Genomic DNA, 13237 nt, shown 5'->3' with positions numbered 1-13237 from the left:
TGTTACATGTGAAAGGTCCGACACCAGGGACCTACTCCTGCTCTGGACAGGCAGCTGCTGACAGGCCCAACTCACGGGTAGGAGCATTCAAAGGAAACACACACCTCCTCCACAAGGTGCTACCTGGGATATGGAAGGGGAAGCCTGGGAATCACCTAGTCCTTCTTAGAATCTAGAACCCTCTTCAAGCATCTGAACGGAAAGACCCATTGAACTCTGCGGAAATGTTTACAATTTTTTTTTTAACTTTAAGTCTTACAAACACCCTGGCACATCTCATGCACCAGGAAAACCAGTAAAAAGATGTATAATACATTGGTGAGAACATGAGTAAAAAGAAATTCTCATGTAGTGGTCAAAGAATAATTTTCAAGAAGTTGAAACATTACATAGTAAGCACAGGTCAAAAGATGTCTTTAACTTATTACCAGAGGACCCCAAAGGATGACAAAAGAAGATACTAGAAAAGAATGTGGGAGAGTAAGATTACAAACAAGTCAGACAATTAACGTCCCACGAGGCTAAACAACTATACCCTCCTTTCTACCAGAGAAAACGAACAAGTCACTCTACCAAAAATAAATCATTTGCAGCTTATCAATATTGTACAAGTTAACATCAGGCCTTACAGAGTCTGGGCCCCAATCAATCAGTAAAACAGAAAGGGTCAGTTAACCATTAGGTGGATTTTTAGGCACTGCTCTAGTTCAGTGACTTCCCAAACATTTGGTCCAAGGACTTCTTCACACTTTTAAAAATAATTAAGATCTCCAATATGGATTTATACTTATTAATATAATGCTATATGCATTAGAAATTAAAATTTAAACATATATAAATGGGTTATATTTATTAATAAACACAGCATTAGAAATTAAAATTTAAACATGAATTCAATTAAAAACAATAAACTACATACTAACATAAATAACATTTTTTAATCTCTATTTTCTACTGCAAAACAACTATGAGTGAGCTGAGTGGCATCATTTTTAAAGTTTTCCAAATCATTAGCATTTCAAAATAACAATTTATTGATGACATTAATTCAATAATTACAAGGTTACAAAGACTATTAACAGGCATAACCAAAGATAGCTTAGTAAGAGTACTGAGAACAACCTGAGTTAAGCTCTAAAAACTCATGTTTATTCTCAAACTACCACTTCAGAAAATTCTAGACAACACAAGAATTGCCAAGGACACCTCCCAGTAGCTGTCACAGTAGTGATAGCCTCACATATCATATAGCTTTGGAAAACTCTACACATTCATAAAAGAATGAGCATGGTAAAGGCAACTAATGTCCTAGAATTATGAAAATAGTTTCCATTTCACACACCCTCAAAAGGGTCTTAGACACTCCCAGACGTCTGATATCACACTTTGAGAACCACTGCCTTTGTGTGACACTGAAAGAGGATGCAGTAATCTATTTCCCTTCTTTCAAGTTTTGATATGTTTTCTAACCATATTTTTAATAAGAATGTAATCTGATAAACAGCCTTTTAAAGGCAATTTGACCTTTGAGCCCAAGACTCCTACAGAAATATTCATACACACACACACACACACACACACACACACACAGTGAATCCCTGTAAATTCAGCAGTGTTCACTGTAGTCTCATTAACATTAGAGACAAATTGGAAACAAGTTTCCTCACAGAGGAATGATTTAAAAAGTGAAAGCATATATATGCATACATGCATATATTTACATATGTATGCACAAACATTCATAACACACTGCCAAGTGAAAAAATTTGCAAAGCAAGATCTATGATGCTTTTCCTATTTAAAAACAATTTATATGAGCATATTTAGATATTTGTAAATATGTGTAACTGAAAAGTCTGGAAATATACACCAAACTGGTAACGGTGGTATCTCTGGGTAGTAAGAGAATAGTATAGGGCAAAACAAACCTCATTTTTAAAATTTTATATACTACTAGATTATTTGAATTTTTACAATGAGCATATCACTTTTGTCATTAAAAAAAAAAATGAAAAACAAGGTAACCAAGAGACACAGTGACTAAATGCAATGTGGTATCCCAAACTGAATCATCAAAAAGGACATGATGGAAAACTGGCGAAATCCAAATAAAGCCTCTAGTTTAGTTGTACACATTAAATAAAAACATTAATATATATAGATAGATATAGATAGATAGATATTAAACTGCAAATATTTGACCCAGGAGATGGTGGCATTGTCCTCCAATAGCCAGAGACAAAGACTACCAGAAACCACTAATTGGAAACCACACCCCCTAAGAAAAGTTCTCAAGTGGACACCATAGGTTGTCCTTGGGGTATACAGAGACATTTGAGAAAGTATTCCAAACACCAGCCACGCTGGTGTTTCATAGGATGCAGTGCATTGCAGGGCATAGTCTAGGGCAACAGCTGTAAAGAACAGAAATTTCAATTTAGGGTCTTTTTTTTTAGGGTTGTTTTTTTTTTCTATATGCTCTTAATATCTGTCTTCTTTACTCCTCCATATACTCACATGTACTGATTTTCTCCTCTCTCAATTTTGAAATAATCATCGTTTCCTACACCACTCCCAAGAAGCCTCCAGCTATGCTAACAGGAGAAGGTTCTGGAACAAGTCTGCCCTCTGAGAAGGTTCTGGAACAAGTTCGCCCTCTGAAGCTCCCGCTTCCATCACAGTTGAAGTGGCTTCTCCTCTCCCAGAATGACCATTCAGTCCATTGCAGCCTTATGTATCAGGGAAATAGTTACTGGACAAAGTCCGTCCACAGGGCAACTTTCAAATGCTTATTAAATATGTGGCAAAACCCCCCTGCCCTGGTCTGTACCTTCAGCAGGACTTTTCTATCTTCCTCTCCCCTGGGAACAATAGTAACGCCGAGCGATACAAAATGAAATATACAGAACAATCTCAACTATGTTATCTTTTTTTAATTTATTTTTCAGTTTATTTATTTTGAGAGAGAAAGAGAAAGAGAGGGGGAGAGCGAGAATCCCAAGCAGGCTCCACACTGTCAGACGTGGGGCTCTAACTCACGACTCATGAGATCATGACATGAGCCAAAATCAAGAGTCAGAGGCTTAACTAACTGAGCCCCCCAGGGGCCCCTCAACTCTGTTATCTTAACAAGTTATAGAAAATTCATCTGACTGGGCAGTCGATTATTATTAAGGAATTATTGATTTTAAAGACATGAGGGAGAGGGCACCTGAGTGGCCCAGTTGGTTGAGTATCCGACTCGGTTTCAGCTCAGGTCATGATCTCAGTTTTGTGAGTTCGAGCTCCACATAGGGCTCTGCATGCACAGAAACTGCTTGAGATTCTCCCTCTCTCTCTGCCCCTCCCCCACTCATACTCTATAAATAAACAAACAAACAAACTTAAAAAATAATAAAGATATGGGGGGGGTGAAGTCTTACCTTCTAGAGATACATACTGAAATACATATGAATAAAAATAAGATGCCTGGGCATGCGCTTCAAAATAATTTCTGGCAGGGTGGGGAGGAATGAGTGAGGCACGGATGAAAATAAGATTGGCCACAGACTGATAAAGTATTGAAGCTGGGAAGAGGGGTGTCATTACATTACTCTCTATACTTTTACATGTTTGACATTTTCCAAAATAAAATGCTTTTTAAAAAGCCATAAAAAGAAGAAGAATCTTTAAATGAAGATGCTTACTCTAAAACTGAGGAACACAACGAATGAAGAAATTAAGTTAAAAGTCTAGGTTAAAGCCGTGGACTAGCCCTCTCATGCTCCAAATTCCTTGAGATGGTATTTTTTTAAAAAGAACTGGAGATTTACAACAGGGAAGGAATACAAGATAGAGGGTAATATTGGGGTGCCAGGGGTTTTGAGAAACTCCTAAGTTCCGCAAAATGATTCTCAAATGTGGTCCTCCAGACAAACCTCATCAGCATCGCCTATAAACTAGTTTTTAGAAATGCAAATTCAGAGGGGAGGGGCCCAAATGGCGGAACAGCATAGAAGTCTTTTTTGCAGCTCCAGTCCCTGAAATACAGCCAGATCAACACTAAACCATCCTGCACACCAAGAAAGCTGATTCGAGGATTAACACAACAACCTGCACAACGGGAACCACAGAACTCAGCAGGTACATGGCGCGGAGAGGTGAACTGAGGGAGAGTGAAGCCACGGAGGTCAGGGAACTGTTTTTGCTTGTGGAGAGAGGACGGAGACGGGGGAGAGTATGGGAAAAGCACCCCCCCCCCACACACACACACACGCACACAAAGGCAGCTGGAGAGAAAGTGGGAAAGTGGAAACAGCCGCAGGGACTGAACAAAAAACGGAGAAAGGAGAGGGTTTAAACTCCACTAAGAGTCTATAAACAGGGGGAGCGCGGAGGCTGAAACTCTGCAGCTCTTTACCTGGTGGAGCTCTGGTGGGAAGAGCGAATCCCCAGCAGCAAAGTGAAGTTCAAGGGTTCTCAGGCCACGGGCAGAGGCAGTTCACCTGCTGGGAGGACATCTGGTAGAAGCCGTGCCACACGTCCTGCAAATGTTCCTGGGTACGGCCGGCACCCGACGGTTGCTTGGTGAGACCCTCCCCCAGAAGGTCTGAGCAGGTCAAAACCACAGTCCCTCGGAAGTGAGGGGTCGGGAAACAGCCGCATGGGAGATAAAGCTCAGGAGGGAGGTGCTGCCTGGCAGCCTGACGGCTGGGCCACAGACAGTGTAAAGGCGGGGAGTGGATGGAAGCCGGAGCCAAAGGACGGGTGCGGATGGCTGAGCCCAGAGAACAGAGTTCCCATACTGGAGACTGGGTAGTTGGGTCACGCCATTTTCCCTCCTCGCGCGCGCACAGGGACCGACAAGCGCCGCAACAATCCGCCTCAATAAGCTAAGCAGCGCCACCTAGTGGAGAATGGAGCCATTACACTAAGCCCCGCCCAACTGGGCCACGCTCGCTCTTCAGGAACACCGCAAGTCTCTCTGCCTGCCTAGTTTACAGACTGTAACGTGCTTCATAGTTTGACCTGTAGGGGAAAACGATGTAATTTCAATTACATTTCAGTCTGTTTGCTGGTCCATCTATTCAATTTTTTTCTTTTCTTTTTCTTGAATACAGAAAGAAAAAATTTATTTTTATTTTCAATTATTAAAAATTTTTAATTTTTTACTATATTTTTTACTTTTTTGTAAATTTTCCAAACTCTATTTTACTTCCATCTTTTCATTTTGTTCTATTTCATTGTATTCATTTTTTCAAATTTTCAAACTTTTTTTTTCTTTTCTTATCTTTCCCTTTTTTCTCTAATCTATCGAGCTCCTTTCAACAACCAGACCAAAATACACCTAGGATCGAGCATCATTTATTTGATTTTTAAACATTTTTTTAATTTTAGGTTTTTTGTTTGTTTGTTTGTTTTTTACCTTATTCCTTTTCTTCCTTCAAAATGATGAAATGAAGGAATTCCCCCCAAAAGAAAGAGCAGGAAGCAACAACAGCCAGGGACTTAAGCAAGCCAGCAAGATATCTGAACCAGAATTTACAATCACGATATTAAGAATACTAGCTGGGGTTGAAAATACATTAGAATCCCTTTCTGCAGAGATAAAAGAAGTAAAAGCTAGGCAGGATGAAATAAAAAATGCTGTAACTGAGCTCCAATCTCAAATGGATGCCACGGCAAGGATGGATAAGGCAGAGCAGCAAATCAGCAATACAGAAGACAAACTTATGGAGAATAATGAGGCAGGAAAAAAGAGGGAGATTAAGGCAAAAGAGCACGATTTAAGAATTAGAGAAATCAGCAACTCATTAAAAAGGAACAACATCAGAATCATAGGAGTTCCAGAAGATGAAGAGAGAGAAAAAGGGGTAGAAGGGTTATGTGAGCAAATCATAGCGGAAAACTTTCCTAACCTGGGGAAAGACAGAGACATCAAAATCCAAGAAGCACAGAGGACTCCCATTAGACTCAACAAAAACTGACCATCACTCTGGAAAACAGTATGGAGGTTCCTCAAAAAATTAAAAATAGAACTACCCTATGACCCAGCAGTTACACTACTATGCATTTATCCAAGGGATACAGGTGTGCTGTTTCAAAGGGGCACATGCACCCCACTGTTTATAGCAGCACTATCAGCAATAGCCAAGATATGGAAAGAGCCCAAATGTCCATCAATGGATGAATGGATAAAGAAAATGTGGTGTATATATATACGATGGAGTATTACTCAGCAATCAAAAAGAATGAAATCTTGCCATTTGCAACTATGTGAATGGAACCAGAGGGTATTATGCTAAGTGAAATCAGTCAGAGAAAGACAAATATATGACTTCACTCATATGAGGACTTTAAGACACAGAACAGATGCACACAAGGGAAGGGAAGCAAAAATAATAGAAAAACAGGGAGGGGGACAAAACATAAGAGACTCTTAAATATGGAGAACAAACAGAGGGTTACTGGAGGGGTTATGGGAGGGGGGATGGGCTAAATGGGTAAGGGCCATTAAGGAATCTACCCCTGAAATCATTGTTGCACTATATGCTAACTTGATGTAAATTTACAAAATAAATAAAGGGGGGAGGGAGAAATGCAAATTCACAGGCCACATCCCAACCTCCTTAATTATAATCTTCAGAGGTGGGGACCTGCAATCTGGATGCCCACTGAAGTTTGAGAACCACTATAAAGCTGATCAGACTGACAAAAAACAAGAGTGGAGAGCCTCAGCCCAAATCAGCCCTGGAGACACCAACAGAAAAGGTAAAAGCAATTCCAAGGATACTCTAAGCTGAGTCAACAAGGGACAGAAGGTGGAGGCCTCCAGCTAGCTGCAACTGTCAAGTCCTAACCTTGCCCACCTCCAAAACCAAGTGGTGGGTACAGTGTGAGAGCTCTGCCCCACATAGAAGAGCTATATCCTCAGAAGAAAGCCCCGGTATATTTTGGCAAAGAGACGGGGGTGATGATGGGACAAGAACCTAGATCTCCTGCCCATTCCCCATCCATGTATTCTAAAAAGTCTGCATGAACAAGCCCCCCTTTCTAGGTCAAAAGTCTTTTGGAGACAAGAAGGCTTATACCAATGTGGGGAAAGTCCACACCCAACTACCAATACATTCATCAAGTAAATCTTTCATATGTAAGAGTGATCCTTTAAAGACAACAAATAGTGGTAAAGATAATTAATAAACTGAACAAATTAGAAGTTGGCAGTAGGAACAAAAGTAATTAGAGGAATAGAAAATAAAGTGAAAATCCCAATTGCTATCCTCAGAAACAGAAGGGTACTCCAGCTATGAAAAAAGCAATTAGAACAAGAAATCTTGAATATTTAAAAACAAATTACTAAACTTAAGATGAAATAGAAAAGCTAAAATACTAATGTCATGGACACACCTGAAGAGAGAATCAGTGATCTGGAAAATAACATCTGAAGAAGTCTTCCAGAATGGAGCAAAAAGACCAAGACAAAATATAAATGTCCAATGACAGAAGATGAAGGCAGGAGGTCCCACAGTTACCCAGTAAGAGGTGCAGAAAAATAAAACAGATAAAATGGAAAGAAAGTCATAAAGGATGTCTTTCTAGAAGCTGCCCTCAGTGCAAGAATGGTCCAATTCTGCAAAGTGAAAGGGCCATGGGGTATGGGAAATGTTCCACATACCCAGACACATAAGGGTGAAATTTTAGGTCTCAAACCATGAAAAGAAAATCCTAAAAGTTTTTCAGTGACAGAAAAGCAGGTTTCTACCAATAAATAAAAAGAGAAGGTGAGAGAATCAGATTGGTGTCTGGGTTTTAAATCAGCAATACTAGATGCTAGCAAACAATCATGTTAAGGCTTTACAATTCTCAAGGGAAATGATGTTGAACCTAACACCCTAAACTCAATTTTAAAAAAAATTCAGGGGCGCCTGGGTGGCACAGTCGGTTAAGCGTCCAACTTCAGCCAGGTCACAATCTCGCGGTCCGTGGGTTCGAGCCCTGCGTCAGGCTCTGGGCTGATGGCTCAGAGCCTGGAGCCTGTTTCCGATTCTGTGTCTCCCTCTCTCTCTGCCCCTCCCCCGTTCATGCTCTGTCTCTCTCTGTCCCAAAAATAAATAAAAAACGTTGAAAAAAAAAATTTTTAAAAATTCAAATGGAGGATTCAACATTTAATGACCTGATGATATGCTTCAGTACACCAAAAACCTCACCCTGGGATGCAAGAAAAAGCAGTGAAAAGGACACAATAAAACTTAGTTGTCTAAATAACGACGCATACTGTTAAACACACACAAACACACACACCAAGATAACAGAGATTAATCTGAAACAAATACATGATCACACCAGGAGAAAAGGTCCAGGTGGGCAAGTGCAAGAATGCTAAGGGAGAAGGGTGGAGGACATGGCCACTGTAACTGCAAACACAGAGAAAAGGGTAACCACTAAAGGAACAGCAATATGGTTAATTATTTCCAAAGCACTAGAAAGAAAAACGAAGAGAAAAAAACAACACTCAATCGTGCCACTGAAAAGCTGAAATAAAATGGCAGGGACAGTCCAAACATTTCAACAATTTCCATTAAATGGATTAAATTCCCCAGAGACTATTAGACTGAACTCCCAAAAAGCTGTTTTGACTAGAGTAATTAGGGAAAATAGAAGCCAGTGCAGGACTGAGGACAAAAAAAAGAGCACTGCATAGTTATAAAAAGCACAACTCAGCAAGAGTCATCATAGAATGCTTTCACATCTCAGAAATCAATTTACTATATGAATAGGAGAGGAATGCAGAGGTGCCTGAGTGGCGCAGTCAAACATCCGACTTCAGCTCAGATCATGATCTCACAGTCTAGGAGTTTGAGCCCCACGTCTGGCTCTGTGCTGACAGCTCAGAGCCTGGAGTCTGCTTCGGATTCTGCGTCTCCCTCTCTCTCTGCCCTTCATGCTCATGCTCTGTCTCTCTCTGTCACTCAAAAATAAATGAACATTAAAAAAATTTTTTTTTTAAAGAGAGAGAGAAATGTAGACTGTATGAGCAATTAACAAGCTAAATCCAAAAATCCTTCTATCCAAGAACAGGCACCCCTCCCCTCAAAAAAACTCACAGAACATTTACAAATATTGACCATGTATTCCATGAAGGAGAAGCAGTATGGGCTGTATTCTAGGTGCCTGGAAATTTTAAATGCACTTGAATAATTCCTGGGTTAAGTATAAAGGTAACTGAATCTGAAATTACCCACTAGAAATTAACAGCAGTCACCAGAGCTCAAGACTGCCAGACGCAGTCAAGGTAGTACTCAGAAGAGCATTTTCAGTCTTAAATACATTTATTAGAAAACAAGAGAAATTGAAAATCAAACGTTGCACGATACACTTTAAGGCAGCGGTTGTGCACATCCCTGGAGACCCAGGGGTCTGTGAAAGTAGCCCTGGAGTCTGGAATCATTTATGTACTTACAGCCTATGGAATGTGCATGCCAACCTGTGATAAAACTGCAGACTAAGTCATGTTTTACAACATCAACCCCATTTGTAACCCTGGTTACTTCATCACGATGAGATGACGGGTTAAGAGTCACAACTATGAGTAATACAAAAATTAAACTGAGTTCCTTAAAGTCAGGCAAGGCCTCGTTCATGTTGATACCTTTAATCCATGTATAGTGGTGGTACATAAGCAAGCACTCAACAGTACTGTATAACCTGAATTAAGTAATGTACTGGACAGATGATTTTCTAAAGCATTGGATTCACTGGAAGAGGAGAATAAAAGAGACTAAAACGGTCTATATGGTGGTTACAAAGTTGGGACACACAGACCTAACATGAATTTTAATCTCAGCTCTGTAATCAAATAATGTTACATGCCAGGTGTTCCAGGATTCTGGATAAGATGAGGTCTTCCTTCAAGGCTCCCATCAGCTTTCTTGCCTTTTTCTTGCAGGCAAGATTCATAGACTTCCATAATCACCATGTCAGATAAAATCAGTTTTTCAACTACAACAGACTGATTTTTAAAAACCCAGTCAAAAAGGGAAAGTTCCTGCTCTAGCTAGCACAGGTGACTACAACGTAAAATCAAAATCTCTGGTAGGACAGGACTCAAAAAGATCTATTTATTTAAGACATTTTAAAAGGGTTCAATTAATATGTTCATAGGATGAATTTTAATTAAATCTTAAAACTGAGGCTTTCCGTTATTTCACAAACTACTGTTTTGGCTATAAATTAGTTGGACCTCATCCAGTACCATGCTTTACATAGTTTTCAACAGAAAAATTAAAAAGGTACAATTCTGAACTATACCAAAAAGAAGTACTTTCAGTGACTCCAAACACACATGGAGGACATATCTATATTAATATACCAAACTTGAACATTAATTAATAGACTTGAATTACTTAAGTAGTGCCAATAGGTGAATTTCAAAATGTCCTTTGAAATAAAGAGGGAAATTTTAAATTTCAAGACCTTCGAGTTGAATTCATTGATAGGGTTTATTTTTAAAATAATCCCCCTTGCTATAAAGAATGATTCTTGCTCTCCGGCATTAAAAGCAAAATGACTGTATTTCTCTCCCTAACCTACAGCTTAGCTCAGCTGAATTCAACATTTTTAAAGCTTTTTTCTCTACTACTAAACCAGTATCTTCCATTCTTAACTGGTCCAAGAGCAAACTACCTTATGTGACAGCAATACATACAAATAAATAAAAATAAAAAGTAGAATTCTGCCAGCAATTATTATGCACAACCCCAACAATACAGACACACTCTTAAAAATCAGTGATGTATTTATTTGCATAGATTCAAAGGAAAGAATTAAAAATCCAACATAATATCCCATGAGGCTGACAATTTAATTATTAATCCAGTTTTCTTTTAAAAATGTTTTCCTCTACTAACTTTAGGAGTTACATGAGCGCTGAAACATCAGGTACCTATACATCTTTAGTTTTTGCAGAATTAGTATTAAGTCCAAAAAAGTCATTTTTGATGATGTACCGAACACACTGCAAAATAACATTTCTTTCATGTCGAATGTCTGGAGCTAAAAGCTAAAACAAAAAACAAAACAAAACAAAAACAATAAAATGATTAGCTGGTAAATAAAACATATCCAAGAAATACAATCTAAAATATTATTATATTTAAATTATTTGTTAAAAAATAATGCAGGAACATTTCCTTTTAACTTATACCAAGACTATCTAGCTTTTTAAACAGCACCAATGTTCACATTTGGGGTCCTCTCTAGGAATATCTAACAAAGGACAGGAAATATAGGTTTAAAAGTCTGCAATTCTTTAATCTACAAATCCTGTCAAAGAGGACCCTCCTAAAACCAAACCTACAAACAGTATAGAAACTGATAAGCAGATATATAAATACAGTAATAATGAAACCAGCAGTAAAAAATCCCAACATTCCTGGAATGTTACAACTTTTCATTTTTGTTCTTATTGTAATCAAAAGAAATCTAAAAATCCCTGATTTTTAGAAGAAACACATAACCAAGGAATCATATGTGATTTGTAGAAAAGAGGAAGATCAGTCAATTTCTTTTCTGATGTCATTAGTGTAGTCTAGAAACATCACAGAGGAACAAATGTTCAGTGGAGAGAGGATTTAAGTTACTACTTATAAGGTAAGTATTTTAAAAATGCAATTTATATAAACACTGAAATTTACATTTCACATCAATTTTAAGAAGAAGCAACAGTGTCTACATGTAACACCTCAAAGAGTGCAGGCACAGAACACTTTAGCTACAGCATAAGCACTTACCTGACGGAGCAAAAACAGACTTTCACACAACAGTTCAACAATGTCAACAGTTCTACAACTCTAGTAAAAAATTTGGAATATTTTCTATCACTCTTAGCATGAAAGTCCTGGGTCAATGAACAGCTTCATGTCCATTACTTAGAATCAAAAGATGTGATGCTTCCTCTTTTAAAATTTGTTGAAGAAATAAGATTTTTCAGCATATCACGCTGAGAATAAAGTCAATAACGCACAAAATAAATGCATAAAAACCTCTTTCTCCCTTTAGTCTGCCACTGCATTTATCTGTGCTTTCAATGAAAACTTTAAGAATGTCAGCACACCTCAATACATATTTCCTTGCCAATCAGTTAAATCTAGATTCTCTTATTTTAAGCAGTTTTGAAAAGTGTAACTATTCTACACATTTACCAGACGTCAGCTATATGTGAAATGAAGCTTCAAAGTTAAGATACACAGTTGAGTCGTCAGGGAGCAAATGTTGTTGGTGACCTTAAAAAACACGCATCGTGAACCCACACACAAACCCAGTGGCTCTGTCTTCATCATCTGAGAAAAACACAAAGATTACAATGTAAAGAACAGTCATTTACCATTTCCAGGAGATATGGATGGTGTGTTCTTGGTTCAAATAATGTTTGATAGTTGTGATAATCTTTTCTCCTCTTAGGGTTTGTCTTTTTAAAACTTTTCTTTTGGCTCTCATACTTTCTAACAGTCACTTTAACATCTTGACTTGGTTTCTTAGGAGTTTCACTATGAAGAACCTCATCTTCCACCAGAATGTCTGCTTCAGTCTTAATGGGAGCTTCTAAATGTGATGAACAAAAAAATACAAAAATAAATAACAAAAAAAACCTGGTAAACTTACAATAATTAAAAAAAAAAAAAGTCAATAATCCCCCCCCCCAGCAGCCATAATACTGGCTACTTAGTAATAAAAACTAGGCATTTATAATATAGCACAATATTTTTCAAGTTGGGAATATAATTTGCCAAGAATTGAAGAGATTACCATAAAGAGCTACAGAAAGTGATCCCTATGAAGGAAATAATACCAGATGGAAACCTGGATCTACACAAAGAAATGAAGAGTGTCAGAAATCGTCAATATGTGGATAAATACAAAAGACATGTTTTCTCATTTGCAAAAGGTTTTAAAGATAACTGTTTATTCAAAGCCAAAATAATAACAATGTATGGGGGATTTATAACATCTCTCGGAAAACCCATGATAACAATAGCACTAAGGAAGGGAAGAGGAAAGTGTAAGTATATTGCTATAAAATTCTTAAACTATCTATGAAGTGGTGCAATATCATTGAAACTATATGGCAACAAGTTGAATGAAGATGCATACTATAAACTCTAGACCAATTCCTAAAAAATAAAAAAGAGGTTCAACTAATAAACCCATATTTGCACTACCCTAAAAATAAGACAAGATAAATGCAAAGGCAGGAAAAGAA

General features: G+C 38.1%; 1 protein-coding gene across 1 annotated transcript in view; it reads right to left on the bottom strand.

Moving 5' to 3' along the window:
* Window positions 1-10756: 10756 nt before the first annotated feature.
* NUFIP1 (nuclear FMR1 interacting protein 1) overlaps window positions 10757-13237 on the bottom strand; it is a 45918-nt gene continuing 43437 nt past the window's right edge. Inside the window, exons 9-10 of the mRNA XM_043579135.1 lie at window positions 12362-12579; window positions 10757-11038 (exon numbers count right to left, since the gene is read on the bottom strand). Of these exons, the coding sequence (XP_043435070.1) occupies window positions 10922-11038; window positions 12362-12579 (335 nt within the window). The 3' untranslated portion in view covers window positions 10757-10921. The remainder of the gene's footprint in view (window positions 11039-12361; window positions 12580-13237) is intronic.

Source organism: Prionailurus bengalensis, chromosome A1 (genome assembly GCF_016509475.1).
Source record: "Prionailurus bengalensis isolate Pbe53 chromosome A1, Fcat_Pben_1.1_paternal_pri, whole genome shotgun sequence".
In the NCBI taxonomy this organism is placed as follows: domain Eukaryota; kingdom Metazoa; phylum Chordata; class Mammalia; order Carnivora; family Felidae; genus Prionailurus; species Prionailurus bengalensis.
This window is presented reverse-complemented; position numbering and strand designations above follow the sequence as displayed.